The 17,938-nt window shown below is 41.2% G+C and overlaps 1 protein-coding gene across 1 annotated transcript in view; it reads left to right on the top strand.

Moving 5' to 3' along the window:
• Nucleotides 1–17,938, top strand: part of IPPK (inositol-pentakisphosphate 2-kinase) — an 837,585-nt gene that overhangs the window by 765,706 nt on the left and 53,941 nt on the right. The window contains exon 12 of the mRNA XM_089657901.1: nt 3,239–3,318. Within this exon, the coding sequence (XP_089514027.1) occupies nt 3,239–3,318 (80 nt within the window). The remainder of the gene's footprint in view (nt 1–3,238; nt 3,319–17,938) is intronic.

Genomic DNA, 17,938 nt, shown 5'->3' with positions numbered 1-17,938 from the left:
CTAGTGATCCTGAAGAAAGATGGCATTTGTTCCTGCCAGAAAAAACAGAGTGACCAGTGTGCTTGCAACCCCAGAGCCTAAAGAGCAGCGAGAGCGTAGGGTTATTCACCCGCCAAAGAGACTAACATATGATACTTTTGGGTGAGAGCTCTGAAGAGGATGTTCTCACGCAAAAAGGACTCTTGAAGCACCTGATCCTTCCACCACCGATTTGGTGGACGAAAATCCTGACACCCCTCACACATCTGGCTGGGCCATTCCAATTAAGGTGGCTTATAGGCTACTGACTGGTGGGAGGTTCCCCTACCAAGATTTTATGAAAATGTAAATTGTTTGGTTTCCTGTGTGTACTAACTTGTTTTTCTCCGTGTGTATATATCAAGCATGTACCAGGTCAAGTATTGTTACTGCCTTTGGAGGACCAAAGGTTCTTTGGTGGAGGGAGTGTGTAGCAGAGGAAATTAATCCTATCTGTGACTACTGTAACCTGCTGATTAGATCTCCTCTAAACCCTGACACTTGCACAGTGAGGGATTTCAGCCCCTCCCTTCTCCACTCAGACTGTAATAGAGATCTCTCTAGAAGAACCATTAAAGGAGCCAATGACAGGGACTTTATCAAGCAGGAGGTGCAGCTGCAAAGCATTGTGTAATATGTAGTCCTGAACAGAAATGGCCTGATAGGCTTATATTGCAATGGAACTGCAAAGACCAGCATACTTAGTGAGAGCAGAGTGAAGGACTCCATCTTGTTTCTCCTGGGGGGAGGCAGTCTGCATGTGGCAAGGTAACAGTCATACTTTACCATAGGAGTTTAAGTGCACCAAAGAAAGTGGCTAGCTGAAGATCCCAACATTCATCCTGTTACCAAGAGACTGAAGTTACTGGTGCCATACGGGCTATTCAGGTCTCTATATTGCATGGTGTGTGAGGGAATAGCTTTACCTTGGATAGTAGTTATTAAGCATCAGTTGGGTACAGTTTTGGTACAGTGTTTGTCTACTGGGCTTGTGGTGTCAGGGGTTAGAAGGGAGAAGTCTGACACAACAGAGAGTCATTCTTCTGCTCTCCTCCTGCTTGGACATCATAGAGCCAAATTTATGTAAAGGGGTTTAGACCCACTTTGAGGTTGCCATTTAAGTGTTTGCCTCTGCTCTTGGGGTTATTCATGGCTGGAATCCCCTGAAAGCAGCCTGAGTGTAAAAGTGAGCTATATTGCTTTCAGTCACAGTATTTGCTGTTCTCTTGATTCACCTAACGAATACCTGTTGTTAATGTTTATTACTTCCCATAGAGGTCTTACAGTAAAACTGATCTCTGTGTTTTATTATAAAGGGTGTGCCTTTCATTGGTCCTTGCACTTACACTATTGCCAGGTGTGTCAGTTGGGGCTGAGAGAGTTCTTGGGGTTGAGAGGCAGTGGCGGAGTGAACAAACTTAAGCAGCCCCTTCGAGGGTATCGCTACAAATAGATAAATAATTCCTTAACGTATCCACTGTGGTCAGCAGCCCATCCCAAGAGCGACTCCTGCCTGACCACCTGCGATCCTCTGACATACAGCTGAAGATGAAGCACACTGCCAGGAGCTCTGTGTGTAACAGCAACCTGCCATGCAGGATAGGATCCCAGGGAGAGAAGGAACTGGTAGAGCCACTCATCTCCAGCCACCCCGTCAGTATACAGTGTCAAGCGCCTGTGTAAAGAGAGGTAGGAGGAGAGGGACAGATCAGGATGCAGTCCATTTGACAGAAAGCTCAGGAGTTTTTAAGTAACTTGGTCACATGACGCGTATCGGAGGCATTTTCTCCTTTCTCAAATGTGAGCACATTTGAGAAAAGAGGATATGCCTCCAATACACACCACGTGACCATATATATAATATTTATTACTCAAATATTCCATGACTGTCATTACCTTTACATCCGAAGTGTATTTTAGGGAGTTAAGAAAACGCGCTAACTAGAAATAGCAAAATATTTCTGACTCCGGCAAATGATAGTTTCCCATCAAATATTGCTTTGTTAATATGCCCCTATGGCCATATAAATCAGCAGTTCACAAAAAACCCTTTATTGATCCACCATTTAAAAGAGCAGGGGTGCGGGGCTTTTTATTATATTTATAAATGATATAGGATCTAGTATTGAAAGTACCATTTCAGTCTTTGCAGATGACACCAAGCTATGCAGTGGCATAATGTCCTTACAGGATGTCTCCAACTTACAAGCTGACCTCAATGCACTGTTGGGCAACTGTGTGGCAAATGAAGTTTAATGTTAATAAATGTAAAGATATGCACTTGGGGGCTAAAAATATGCTTGCATTATACATACTAAGCAGAGTACAACTGGGGGGATTAATGTTGGAAAAGGATCTGGTAGTTCTGATAGATCATAAGCTTAATAATGGCATGCAATGCCAAGCTGCGCTTTCCAAAGCGAACCAAATTCTTTCCTGTATTAACAGGTATGAATTCCTGAGAAAGATACATCATTTTACCCCTGTACAAATCATTATTAATACCTTAGCTAGAATATGTAGTTCAGTTTTGGGCACCAGCTCACAAAAAGGATATTAGGAAACCGGAGAAGGGCAACCAAACTGATAAAAGGCATGGAGAAATTGAGCTATAAGGAAAGATTAGAGGAACTGAATTTATTCTCTCTTGAGAAGAGGAGATTAAGGGGGGATATGATCAACATATATAAATACATAAGTGGTTCATATAGTGAACTTGGTATAGAGTTATTCACTTTAAGGTCATCACAGAGGTCAAGGGGACACTCTTTACGTCTGGAGGAAAAGAGATTTAATCTCCAAATACGGAAAAGCTTCTGCACAGTACGAGCTGTTAAAATATGGAATAGACTTCTTCAAGAGTTGGTTCTAACCAGCTCAGTAGATTGTCTTAAAAAAGGCCTGAATTTGTTCCTAGGTACGCATAATATAACTGGATACTAATATTTACAGGTAAAGTTAATCCAGGGAATATCCAATTGCCTCTGCTCTGGATCAGCTATGGATATAGGATAGTGTATATGGAGGTTTTCTATTTGTGTGTGTGTCTTTTTTATGTTGAACTGGAAGGACTGGTGTCTTTTTTTCAACCAGACTATGTGACCTGACTATCCATGTAATTTTTTATTTGTGTTTTTAACACTCAAAAATATTTGGGATTGTAATGTATATGAAATATAGTTGTTGCCTGCAATGTCTATCTCTCTCTCTCTCTCCTTAGATTCAGCAATACAGAGTGGCCATGACAGCCAAGGACTGCTCCATAATGATTGCCCTTTCTCCCACAATGCAGGAAGAACGGTAGGAGCAAGGCACGGTCATATGACATTTCTAAACTTGACGCAAAAGTAAATTGAATCTATACTCCGCCAATCTGGGATTCAGCATATTTTCATATTTCATAAGTCAGCGTTTTTCAACCCTTTCACTACCAGGTCCATACTGCGTATGAACCTACAGCAGTGCTTCCAGCTGGCCAGGTTCATACACTGTACGGACCTGTATTTCTCCTGCTATAAGCTCACAGTGATTTCAGTGACTATGACTGAACAAACCAATAGCCATGCTCAGCGGGTGACAATCCACTGATCAGAGCTATTGAACTAAATGTTAACACCCCCTTACCTGCCGCTGCTGCCGCCTCTGGCATTCCTCAACCGCCTCACCCATCTCCATATACCCTTCCATGGATGAAATGGCACCCCCCTGCTGCCTCCCTAATTCCCCATACATTCCTGCACCAGTCCCAGCAGCACTGATACCCCCCACCACCGATCGCCCAGCATTTATCGATGGTGGTTTCCCCCTGTGCCCTCCTGTCAGCTTTAGATGCTGCAGGGGAGCCACAGCAAAATAAAATATAGGAATCCAGCAGTCAGGGGCTGTTACAACCCCCCTCCTCCAATCGATCCTCCACTCACCAGATCCTGTGCACCTCCCCCATTGCTGTGCTGCTAACCGACTCTCCCTCCTCCCTCTACCACTGGCTGCAGCTTCTGCTTGAGCATACCGAAGCTGCCCGGATGGAGAGCAGTGTGTGGGGGAAGGGGAGGGGGGCTGGTAAACATGTGTTTTCCAGCCCCTTTCCTTTCCTTGAATGGAAATAGTGAGCAATCACTACTAATTGCTCCTGTGCCCATTCATCACTGGAGAATAGTAAACATTGTTTACTATGCCTCAGTATTGTGAATGAATAGGTCTTTCTATACAGACTCCTATTCATTCAAGTACAATGTAGCCCAAGCTGCAGAGAAAGGGACTGTCTTCTCTGTGTCAAAAAAGAGACATCAGGGGTCTGTTCGGTCGGAATATCTGGTATCTCACCAAAGACACCCCCCCCCCCAAAAAAAAGAGCAAAATGTTGAAAAATAAAATTGTAAAAATAAATAATAAAATAAAAACCATTGTAAGGCCTTGTTCACACAGGGCATACTACAGCGTAACCCATGTAAGGCCGTGTTTACCTACACAGGGATGCACAGGTGTTTTGTGTTTCCCCATGCACGCAGTCCCATTGATGTAATTTGGGATGTAGTTTCTGCACAAACAGAGCCGTTGCTCCCAAATTGACATCCATGTGGGTCTAGGTGCATATCCTTGAGCTCACACTGTGTGCCTTTGGTTCAGTTGTGCACCCACATGAATGGCAGTTTGGAAACAGCGGCTGTGCCCATGCAGTTGCTGCATCCCAATTGACATGAATGGGACTGCCTGCCTGGGGATGCATGGAACACATGGGCATTCCCGTGTGGGTAAACAAAGCCCCCATGGGTGTATACTTTAGTACACCCCATGTGAACAAAGCCAAGGAATTTTGCAAGTTATGTTGTGTTTGTCCACTAATAATGATTTTAGTGAAAATAGCAGTTTGCTAAACATTTGCGCAACTATTGCAGAGCCTAAAAAATCAGTAGCACTTTTTTATTCTATAGGTCATGTCCTTTCACGAAATGTATGGTTTGGGGGGTCTTTTACAAACTCTGAAAGCTGCATGTGAAAAATGATAACCTAATTTTATTTACAGTTTGAATAATGTAAAACTTACAAATATTTGTTATTTATTAACACAGTACAGTTTTAGCTTTCATATTTAGTAGGAATTTAGCAAGAATTTTCTAAGTTTTGCTTTGTATCTATCCACTAATAATGTTTTTAGTGCATTTCTTTTGAAAATAGCAAATTGATAAACATTGGCGCAACTATTGTGGGGCCTAAAAATAAATCATTGGCAGGTTAATTTTTATTCTACAGGTCATGTGCTTTCAGAAAATGTATGGTTTGGGTTGGATCTGTCTTTTACAAACTCCGACAGTTGTAAGTGAGATTTGGTAACCTCCAGATTTTTTGTAAATTGTTTTTATTTACAGTTTTGCGCACGTTCCGTTTTCACCATTTCATGAAAAGGCACAATTTAAATTTACAAATATTTTGTTATTTATTAACTCAATACAGTTTTAGCTGTTATATTTAGCAGGGATTGTGTACGTTTTGCTATGTATGTATCCACTAATCATGATTTTAGTGTATTTTTTGTGAAAATAGTGAATTGATAAGCATTTATGCAACTCTTGTGGGGCCTAAAAAAATCAGTAGCACATTTTTTTTTATTTTACAGGTCATGAGCTTTCAGAAATTGTATAGTTTGGGGAGTCTTTTACAAACTCTGAAAGATGTAAGGGAAAAATAAAAAAACAATGGAAACACAGCAAACTGGAGCTCAGAGCCTGGCAGCAAAAGGGTTAATGTAAATCTGTTGGATAGAAACACAGGAGTGGCCAATCCTGACTTGTTTTTTAAAAATATAAAAAAGAAAGTAATTCTGTTTATCAACTTTTCAATCAAATTATTTTGTTAAAGCACCAATATCTCAAACTCCATATAAACTGTGAATATAATCAGACTTTCAGGGTACTCTATATTTCAACATCAAAGAGCATTTTGTATCTTTTTGCAAAACAGTATATTTGTTTTATTCCAAATATATGTTCAAATGGCACAAAATTCAGAAAAACATTTTCTTTGCACTTCAAACTGAACCTTTCCCTCCCGGCTGTACATTCATACTAGGGAACTGATGTTACTGTAATGTGACCCCATTTTTCTGTTATAAACTAAGGTTTCACAATGCTTACTGAAAAGCTATGAAGACTATAGAAACAACTTAGTCATAGTGTTAGATTGATCATGTGACGACATATCCCAAATCCCACTCTATGCATTTCTGGTCTTCAGGAGCAATACACTGGAAAAATGTATTTATGAACAAATAAACACAAATCATTTTCAGTGTATGCAATATGTTACATTTCTGTATTACATGATGTGTTATGCTTTAATTTGAACAAAAATTAGTAAGGTGTAGCTCTTGTAAACCAAAAAATATTATTGAATGTGCTTGTAAACCAAAAAATATTATTGAAAGTGCAGTAGGTGGCTAGCTAATACATATAAATCCAATCCACTATATGAAATCTCCTTAAAATGAACCTTCTTAAATGTAACTATTTGCACATGTATACTGTACATGTGCAAATAAGAAAACAAACGATAAATAATATATGAACCTTATATGGCCCCATGCAAACAGGGCATATGAAAAAGCCCCTCTAAAAGCCAGAACTGCTGGCAGGAAAACTTGGCAAAAAAACAAAACATGCTTTTAGCTGTAGTTTGCACGTTTATGTACGTTTGCATTTACAAGCATTTTTTTCCCACTTCCAAATGGCCACAATGCATTGGAAAATATAATTTAATAATTTTTAGGCACCATTTTATTGAGAGCAATATCTGTCTTTCCTGGCTGCATACATTTGTGGATCCCGTCATCCAAGAAGATTGATGAAGCACTGCTGCTGATTCTGTTGCAGATGGTGAGGACACAGACAGCTTGAAGAGAAGAGCAGACATTGTCACTATTGGACTCATTCTTTGATGTCTCGGCATATATCTTCAGAATACTTTGCCAACATGTATGTGGAGCTGCAGAATGATCCCAAAAAATTCTTTAACTTCACAGAGATGTGTTGGCACCTTTGAGCTCCTAGAGAGATTCAAACCCTGGCTAACTTGCATGGATACCCAGATGAAGATAGGATGAGCTTGTCACCTGAGGAATGTCTAATTGCAACACAAGGTATGTTATTATGCTAATATCACAGTGATTTTAATTTTGTGGGAAACAAATTGCATATATATATATATATATATATAGAGAGAGAGAGAGAGAGAGAGATAAATAATTTTATTTATTTATATAACATTTTTCTTGAATTTTTATATTATTTTTTTACTGTATCTATTTTTCTACAATTTTCAAATGGTAATTTGTTCTAATTTTTTTTCAACATTTTTTATTTTTTTTGTCAAGTGCTAACATTCTTTTTTTACACAAATTTTCGCATATATTTCACTTTTTTTTTTTTCCCAAGTGTTTCTTTTTTTCATGTGTATTTTTTTTATATTTTTATTCTAGGTTTTTGCCAGTAGGACAAACTTTTAGCATTCCTACACCATTAGTTCCTTTTGGGCATGAGCACGGTGGCAAAGGTAACCCGGGAAACATGCTTGAACTGTGGGAGGAGTTGCGTGATGATCTGATGCCAACCGAAGTTATGTGAGAAGAGGTTGTGAAAGAATTTTGGAAGAGGAAAGGCCAAGGAAGAAAAACACGTACAAGAAATAACTTTTGTAGTCCTATTGGGATTGGTGAATGCTCACCTCCAGTTCATATCCATTGACATGGGAGCCTGCGGAAGCCAAGGCGGTGCAAGAATCTTCAGAGGCTCTGTGATAGGATGTCGGCTATATGAAGGATGCCTCCGAATTCCCTCAAAGTCTCTCCTATGCACAACAGAGCCGAGTCTGCTGCTGTTCATCATGGCAGATGAGGCTTTCAGACTAGCTGAGAACTTAATGTGCTTCTACAGTGGGTATGGAGTTAGCCGCAAGCAGAAGATATTTAATTATCGATTGAGCGTTGCCTGTCGAGTTGTGGAGTGTGTATTTGGCATCTGTACTGCAAAGTGGTGTGTATTGCTTTAATGCATGCAGCTGGATGTTGATGAAATCAACGTGGTGCTAGTCTGATGTGTGCTCCATAATTTCCTACGTAATAGGGAGAGAGTCTTCTTTGAACCTGCTCCCAAACCCTGCTCAGGATTTCCAGTTTATGGACTTGTATTCCACTGCATAGGCCATAGGCATTAGAAATCAATTAGTAGATTTCTCTGTTCCCCCAGAGGGTGAAGTGTCCTGGCAGTATCAATATGTGTAGATTAATACAGGCAGAAAAGCGAGTGCCAAAACCATAAGCTGCTCATGCACCAAAAGGTAACCAAGATTAACCTCCAAAACAAGCAAAATAGAGAAAGGTGCAGCACTAAAGGTAAACTGTTAAAATGAATCACTGTATACAATAAATATATAAAATATGTCCATATACATAAATTAATGAATAAATAGTATGCCCATATAAGGTGACATAGTGCAAATCACGTGTGAATATATATCCACAATATAGTGCTTTTAGCGTGACAGTAGTGAGCAGAAATTAGTGATAAAATACCACTTCAAACTATAACGTATGCAAGTCCACAGGATATTAATGGTGAAGATCCAACCAAATTGGTCTCAAGTAGGTGATCCGTATGCTTCTAATGATCATACAGGTGATGTGCCAGGAATATATGTTTAGATTACGCACTCACCAGATGCGCAATCATAATACGCATTTGTGTATATGGTTGTCAGCCGGAGGCCCTCTTTAAGGATATCAGCAGCCTGGTCTGGTCCGAGAGATCCCCTTCCCCTGGGTTATCTGCCGCACCACTGCCGTCCTCCAGAATGGGCTCTGTGGTTGTATTGGCTCATGAAGAGCCAGAAAGAAGGATGCCCATAGTGTAGTATTTAATTAAGCTCATTTATTAGAAATAGACAGCCAACACAGCAAGAGAAAATTCACTGACCATATAAGTACTCAAGATGGCCGCCGGACCTCCTTGTGGTCTCGGCAGCGTGACATCACTGCGTACAGCTCCTCTTTGATGCATTTTGTGCAATAGCCCGTATTCATAAGGGGTGTGCTCATATACAGGGGACGTCAATGCAATCTATATATAGCAAATGCGGTGCGTGTGTATATCGCGCCCACCATCTTGCCGAAGTCCAAGATGTCAGCATGCATGCGCGGGCACCATCCTCCCATAGGTTTTACCCATACCTAGCCAGCAAGCAGCAGATAGAACGAGGGGACGATATTCCTTATCTTTACAGGTGATAGAGACAAAAATTAAGCAGTTTAACAATATTCTTACAAGGATACTTAGGACCAATTATCCAATTACAAGGGGGGAAAATTTAGAGGTCCAAAAAAGTATACATACGTGAACTCATAGGAATAAAGGCTGATTACATAGCAAATAACTATAGCCATATATATTGGTCCCAAATGATTATACAACTGCAATCAGCAGGTATCAATATTGCTATAAAACCGTCTCATCTTATGCTATATGGTGTGGTTCTACAAAACAGTAATCAATTGAGGATAAGTTAAAATAGAAACTCATATGGTTTAGATAATAAAATCAGATATGTAAATATAGTAAAATAAAACAAACTCATTAATATATATAAAATGCACCATGAAAGATATAAAAAAAATAGGAATAGAAGAATTGTGCCAAACAATAGGTACAATTCTATATACAAATCAGTCCGTCAATCGGTGATTGTTGAAAAACTAAAAATACCCGCACAGGGGAAATGTACAGTCAGGTCCATAAATAATGGGACATCGACACAATTCTAACATTTTTGGCTCTATACACCACCACAATGGATTTGAAATAAAACGAACAAGATGTGCTTTAACTGCAGACTGTCAGCTTTAATTTGAGGGTATTTACATCCAAATCAGGTGAACGGTGTAGGAATTACAACAGTTTGCATATGTACCTCCCACTTGTTAAGATACCAAAAGTAATGGGACAGAATAATCATCATAAACCAAACTTTCACTTTTTAATACTTGGTTGCAAATCCTTTGCAGTCAATTACAGCCTGAAGTCTGGAATGCATAGACATCACCAGACGCTGGGTTTCATCCCTGGTGATGCTCTGCCAGGCCTCTACTGCAACTGTCTTCAGTTCCTGCTTGTTCTTGAGGCAATTTCCCTTCAGTTTTGTCTTCAGCAAGTGAAATGCATGCTCAGTCGGATTCAGGTCAGGTGATTGACTTGTCCATTGCATAACATTCCACTTCTTTCCCTTAAAAAAACTCTTTGGTTGCTTTTGCAGTATGCTTTGGGTCATTGTCCATCTGCACTGTGAAGCGGCGTCCAATGAGTTGTGAAGCATTTGGCTGAATATGAGCAGATAATATTGCCCGAAACACTTCAGAATTCATCCTGCTGCTTTTGTCAGCAGTCACATCATCAATAAATACAAGAGAACCAGTTCCATTGGCAGCCATACATGCCCACGCCATGACACTACCACCACCATGCTTCACTGATGAGGTGGTATGCTTAGGATCATGAGCAGTTCCTTTCCTTCTCCATACTCTTCTCTTCCCATCACTCTGGTACAAGTTGATCTTGGTCTCATCTGTCCTTAGGATGTTGTTCCAGAACTGTGAAGACTTTTTTAGATGTCGCTTGGCAAACTCTAATCTGGCCTTCCGGTTTTTGAGGCTCACCAGTGGTTTCCATCTTGTGGTGAACCCTCTGTATTCACTCTGGTGAAGTCTTCTCTTGATTGTTGACTTTGACACACATACGCCTACCTCCTGGAGAGTGTTCTTGATCTGGCCAACTGTTGTGAAGGGTGTTTTCTTCACCAGGGAAAGAATTCTTCGGTCATCCACCACAGTTGTTTTCCGTGGTCTTCTGGGTCTTTTGGTGTTGCTGAGCTCACCGGTGCTTTCCTTCTTTTTAAGAATGTTCCAAACAGTTGTTTTGGCCACGCCTAATGTTTTTACTATCTCCCTGATGGGTTTGTTTTGTTTTTTCAGCCTAATGATGGCTTGCTTCACTGATAGTGACAGCTCTTTGGATCTCATCTTGAGAGTTGACAGCAACAGATTCCAAATGAAAATAGCACACTTGAAATGAACTCTGGACCTTTTATCTGCTCATTGTAATTGGGATAATGAGGGAATAACACACACCTGGCCATGGAACAGCTGAGAAGCCAATTGTCCCATTACTTTTGGTCCCTTAACAAGTGGGAGGCACATATGCAAACTGTTATCATTCCTACACCGTTCACCTGATTTGGATGTAAATACCCTCAAATTAAAGCTGACAGTCTGCAGTTAAAGCATATCTTGTTCGTTTCATTTCAAATCCATTGTGGTGGTGTATAGAGCCCAAAATTTTAGAATTGTGTCCATGTCCCAATATTTATGAACCTGACTGTATAACAGAATAAAATAACTAGAGACACTTATAGAATAGAAAAGCTTAAAATCACATAAGGAGCTAAAATGGTGTAAAAATCAATCAATAGAAACACCTATAGAATACAGTAGCCTAAAATCACATAAAAGGCTAAAATGGTGTAAAAAATCCCAAAACATTAATCAAAGGTACCAAATTAAAATTTGCTATGATGAATGAAATTGCTATGATGGATAAAAACAGACCTCAAGGGGTACAAAATAGAAAAAAAAATTTGGTAATAAAAATATATAAATGGACATGAAGTTTGGAGAACAGACTAGACTTAGCTATTGTCTATGAAACAGTTTAAATCCATATCTATGTTGAGTGCTTTAGGATGAAGAGTGCCCATCTCAAATATCCACTTGGATTCAAGTTTAGAGACAGCCCTTCTCTTATTGGTCCCCCTCCAATGCGTTTTTATAATATGAATGCCTGTAAAAGTGAGGGAAGAAGGGTCTCTATTGTGACATGTCCTATATTGTGTTGAGAGTGAGTGATCTTTAAAACCTCTTTTAACATTGGTCACATGTTCCCTCAACCTGTCTCGTATCCTCCTTGTGGTACGTCCTATATATTGTTTACCACACTGGCACCCTAGTAGATAAACAACAAACCAACTCTGGCATGTAATGAATTTGTCAATACTATATTCCTTGCATGTAAATGATGATGTAAATGAATTAACTTTCCTTTTCCGTTGGTTATTACATAGGCATATGACGCATTTATTGCACGGAAAAAATCCTGTCATGTCAGAGAAAAAAGTCACGTTGGAAGGTGGGTTCACAACATTAGGTGTTATTCTGTTCCTTAGCGCCATAGTTCTTGTAAAAGTGACCTCAGGTCTATCTGGTAGGATTTTGGCAAGAACTGAATCCGCTTTCAGAATACCCCAGTTCCTATTGAGGATCCTAGTAGCTGTCTTATGCTGGACCGAGAAGGTAGTAACGAATGGGCATACTTTAGGATGTCTTTGTGTAACTTCGCCATTCAACATATCATCCCCATTAGCGCCCCCTACTGACTCAAGTGCCTGGTCCAGTTCTGACTCATAACCTTTTTCTAAAAACCTCTCCTTTAGTATGGACGCCTTAGTGTAATACGCATTGAGGTTAGTACAATTCCTCCTAATCCTAAGGAACTGGCCCTTAGGAATATTTGATAACAAGGCTGGGTGGTGACAGCTGTCAGGCACCACCCGGCAGGATCTCTAGTGACCCACAGAACGGGATTCCCCAGGACGCGGAGTCTAAGTCCCAGTCTGCCTTTTCACCAGAGCCCCTGATGGTGGGGATGGACTTGGTGCAAGACTGAAACCAGGTCGCGGCCTCTGAGTGCACCCAACAGTGGTAGAGGGGTCCTGCTGAGGGTATGTGCCAGGGGTGAGCCTGATGTGAAGAGGCTGACAGGTCCAGGTCCCGAGCGGGATGGATGAATGACAGAAGTGAGCATGGTCAGACTAGCCGGGTCAGTAACGGTGGAGGCAGATAGGTACCGAGCAGTAGGCGAAGAGTAACCGGGTCACGAGCCAAGGTTCAGCAACAGGAGGTCCAATAACAAAGAGCAGGCAGAGGAATAGTCATGGACGAGCCAGGGATCAGAGCAGGAGAAGGTCAACAAGAATCAGGACAGGCAGGGTCGGCCACTAGGAACGTACTTCAGGAAAACAGGTAACAGGAACTAGACCTTGCGGCAATCTGATCACCGCCTGGCTAGTTTAAATAGTGCGCCCTGCACCGTCATTGGTGCCAGTTGTGTGCCCGCAATTGCCGCCGCGAGCGCCCAGGTCCTAATGCCTGCACACTGGTGCACCTAGGCAATCTGCACATGCGCAGACCTGTGCGCCGTGACGAGACCCACGGTCCCTGACACTATCTGTTGGAATATAACTATTCTGATCTGTATTTTTGAAATAGGATTCTGTAATAATTCTACCTCCTCTATTCAATATTGTTAAATCAAGGAAGTTAATCTGACATGGACTGTACTGGAAGGTTAGTTTGATATTCAAATTGTTATTATTTAAGGTGCCAAAAAAAATTTAAAAAGTGTCTGTTCATCTCCGTTCCATAATAAAAAAATATTGTCAATATAACATCTGTAAAAGGAGTGCTCAGGCCAATCCCTAGCATAGATGATATCTTCCTCCCATCTGGCCATAAACAAAATGACCACACCTCCACCTTTATCAGCAGGCCTGATAACCAAGTCTTTTTTATCAAGAGGGGTTTTTATGGCTTTATTTAACCGTTTCAATACCGTGCAATTTTACACCTTCCTGCCCAGGCCATTTTTCAGGTTTCAGCGCTCTCACACTTTGAATGACAATTGCGCAGTCATACAACATTGTACCCAAACTAAAATTTTATCATTTTCTTCACACAACTAGAGCTTTCTTTTGGTGGTATTTAATCACCGCTGGGGTTTTTATTTTTTGCTAAATTAACAAAAAAAGACCAAAAATTTTGAAAAAAAAACACATTTTTCTTTGTTTCTGTTATAAAAGTTTACAAATAAATAATTGTTCTTCATAAATTTAGGCCGAGATGTATTCTGCTACATGTCTTTGGTGAAAATAACCCAAATTAGGATGTATTATTTAGTTTGTAGGAAAGTTATAGAGTTCACAAACTATGGTATAGATCTGAATATTGATCAATCCTGAAGTACTGACAGCCAATCTAATTTCTTGAGGTCCAAGAATGTCAGAATAGTACAGATATCCCCAAATGACCCCTTTTTGCTGAGTAGACAGTCGGACGTACTTCATAAGAGGCATGGCGAGTTTTTTGAAGTTGTATTTTTTTGTCATAATTTTTCCGAAAATGAAAAAATGAAAAATATTATTTTCACTATTTTTTTTTTTACATACTGTCACCAGTGCAGTACAGCGTCATCATATAACTGGCATGGCGGTGAACAGGGACACTGACTGGTGACAGTATGAAAAAAAAAAAATTATATTTTTTTTTTATTTTTTTTTATTTTTTTATTATATTTAATTTTTTATTACATTTTTTTTTATTTTTTTTAAGATTTTTTTTCATATTTTACTATGACCAAAATAGTACAATGTTACCATAGTAACATTGTACTACTTTGGGGAAGTGATCAGTATTTTTTTTTTTTTTTTTTTTTACACAATTTGCTTATAGCAAAGAATTACTTTGCTATAAGCAAGCATTTAGCTGAATGAAATCGATTCATTCAGCTTTTTTTTTTTTTTTTTTTTTTTTGTGCTTAGCTGTGATTTGGTCACAGCTAATCACATGACATGTGCATGTGATTAGCTGTGACCATTCACAGCTAGGCACTAGTATACAATGGATGGCATCATGAATGAAGCCATCCATTGTATACAACTGTCATGTGACCTGCTGTGATTGGTCGCGGCAGGTCACATGGTACCGGCAACGGGAGCCGGTACTCGGATCTGTCATCGGCCGTGTCCGAGGTGCACGGGCGGTGACAGATCCCGCTGCTGCGCCGCTCTGCAATAGCGCAAACGGCGCATGTGCGGGAGCACGCCAAATGGCGTGGACCCGGAAAGCTGCAGCGCTTTTCAAGCCGCCAAACGGCTATTGGCCGGGCGGCTAATGGTTAAATGTTGTTGGTCACAGGGATGTTTAAATTTAATGGCTCCCAGATCCTTCAAAACCATTTCTTTAAAAACATTGACGTATGAATAGGACTGTTGGGGAGGGTTAAATAAGGAAGCATTTCTAAAATTGGAGCTTAATATACCATTTGAACTAGGAACTGTTAGGGATCCGGGTATGACCAGAAATGTGTGGACTGACACAGGGAAACACAGGCTCCAGGTATAGTTTAAACAATACAATTTATTAAAGACTAAAGAATACATAAACGCAGTGCAAGACTAAACATAAACACAGTGCAAGCAAACCTCCAACAGATAACAATAAGAACAATACTAAACGTAGTCGGGCAGGCCGGGTCGGTAGCAAATGGGGAGGCAAGGTACAAGGAGCAGGCGGAAGCGTAGTCAGGAATAGCCGAGGTCAGGACAGGCAGAGTTCATGCAGAGTCAGGATTAAAGCAGAATCAGGATCAGGCAGGAAGCAGACAGGATGCAGGTACAGGGGCTCATGGGAAACATACACCAAGGCCCTGATCACAGGCCTGGCCATTCCTTAAATACACCTGCTGTAATCAGCCTCAGGTGATAGCTCATTGCAGGAGTGAGCCTCTGGTTGCTAAGAGCACCCGCTGGCCAGCCCTGGTACTGCAGCCCACAAGGCAGGTGAGTCCCACCACCACTGGCAAGTCCATTCCTGACAGGAACACTATGAGAGGAGGAACCACGTATTGCAGGGTTATTGACAAAGAAATAATTATAGACCACAGTATTTCTCTCCCAGGTACAATAAAGGGACACCCCAAGGGCTGCAGCGGAGAAGACCTCCATACCGGCCCCCACCTCATCAACATAGGAATTTTAATGCCCCCTCCCACCTTAAGATTTGATCAACAACAAGAGGTACCACCTAATGAGCAATATACACCATCCCATCATTTTTTAGGAGAGGGCAGAACAAGGAAAATAAGTGCATTACCAGAGGAAAGAGAGGAGAGAAGAGGGTTAATCGACCCGAACAAAAGACGTATGTAGTAGGGAAGGGCATATTTAACCTAAGCAAAGTAGAATTATCTAAACAGGAACTGAATTTATTGGACAAAGGCCTCAAATTTGCCCCTAAAACGAGATGTGGTAAAAGGCCAATCACAGCGGCCTTTTACCACGTGATCAGCGGTGTCCAATGACACGCTGATCACAGGGAAATGCAAGTGCCGGTTCTCGGCTGCACTTTCCTCACGCTGTCAGATCGTGAGGAAAGTACTGCCGAGAACCGGCAGTTGTCAGAGCGGGGATCGGCACCGATCATCAGGGCACTGATGATCAGTGCCCTGATGATCGGTGCCCAGCAGTGACACCCGCAAGTTCCGCCCAGCAGTGCGCCCACTAGCTCCGCCCACGCGTGCCCAGCAGTGCCTTCACCTGTGCCCAGCAGTGCCCCCACCTGTGCCCAGCAGTGCACCCACCTCTGCCACTCTGCAGTGCCACCTACCTGTGCCCAGAAGTGCCACCTACATGTGCCCAGCAGTGCAACCCACCTGTGCCCACCCACCTGTGCCACCCACCTGTGCCCACCAGTGCCACCCACCTGTGCCCACCCACCAGTGCTGCCCACCAGTGCCACCCACCAGTGCAGCCCAGCAGTGCTGCCAGTCAGTGCCACCAGTCAGTGCCCAGGGGTTGTGCCAGTCAGTGCCGCCATTCAGTGCCCAGCAGTGATGCCAGTCAGTGCCGTCTATCAGTACCCATAATCAGTGTCACCTATCGGTGCCGCCTATCAGTGCTGCATATCAGTGCCGCCTATCCGTGCCACCTCATTAGTACTGCCTATCAGTGCCCTTTAGTGCTGCCTATCAGTGCCCATCAGTGCCGCCTATCAGTGCCCATCAGTGCTGCCTCATCAACGCACATCAGTGAAGGAGAAAAAATACCTGTTTGAAAAAGTTTATAAAAGAAACAAATAAACTTTTTTTTTTTTCAAATTTTTTGCACTTTTTTTATTTATAGCGCAAAAAGTAAAGCGCCCAGTGGCGATTAAATACCACCAAAAGAAAGCTCTATTTGTGAGAAAAAAATGATCAAAATTTCATTTGGGTACAATGTTGCATGATCGCGCAATTGTCAATCAAAGTGCGGCAGCGCTGAAAGCTGAAAATTGGCCTGGTAAGGAAGGGGGTATAAGTGCCTGGTAGGCAAGTGGTTAACATATATTGATATTAATAATTTTTTAAGATAAGTGTCACTCAAAAGGTACTTTGTCAATAACCCTGCAATACGTGGTTCCTCCTCTCATAGTGTTCCTAGTTCAAATGGTATATTAAGCTCCAATTTTAGAAACGCTTCCTTATTTAACCCTCCCCAACAGTCCTATTCATACGTCAATGTTTTTAAAGAAATGGTTTTGAAGGATCTGAAAACCATTAAAGTTAAACATCCCTGTGACCAACAACATTTAAATAAAGCCATAAAAGCCCTTCTTGATAAAAAAAACTTGGTTATCAGGCCTGCTGATAAAGGTGGAGGTGTGGTCATTTTAATAAAGAGGATTTCATGACCGAAGTATATAACATACTGAATGACACTCCTTACGGAAGGATCCAATGATACTGATGGTTTTAAGAGATATTTTATATTGTAATGGGATATCAAGATCATATCATAAACAGAAAAAAGAAAAACTTCTTATGTCCTTCTGCCCCAAGGTTACCGGTCATGTATATTTTACCTAAAATACATCAAGATCCTGTTAACCCCCCCGGCAGGCCTATCATTAGCGGGATAGGCTCACTTTGTTCTAAAGTAGGTCAATATATAGACCATTTCTTGCAGACTCTGGTAACAAGCACCCCATCCTATTTGAGAGATACAAAGCAGATGT

Source organism: Staurois parvus, unplaced genomic scaffold (genome assembly GCF_062004578.1).
Source record: "Staurois parvus isolate SC_StPar_1 unplaced genomic scaffold, SC_StPar_1.0 ptg001039l, whole genome shotgun sequence".
Taxonomy (NCBI): domain Eukaryota; kingdom Metazoa; phylum Chordata; class Amphibia; order Anura; family Ranidae; genus Staurois; species Staurois parvus.
Note: the sequence above shows the minus strand (reverse complement) of the source record. Positions and strands in the feature narration are given on the sequence as shown.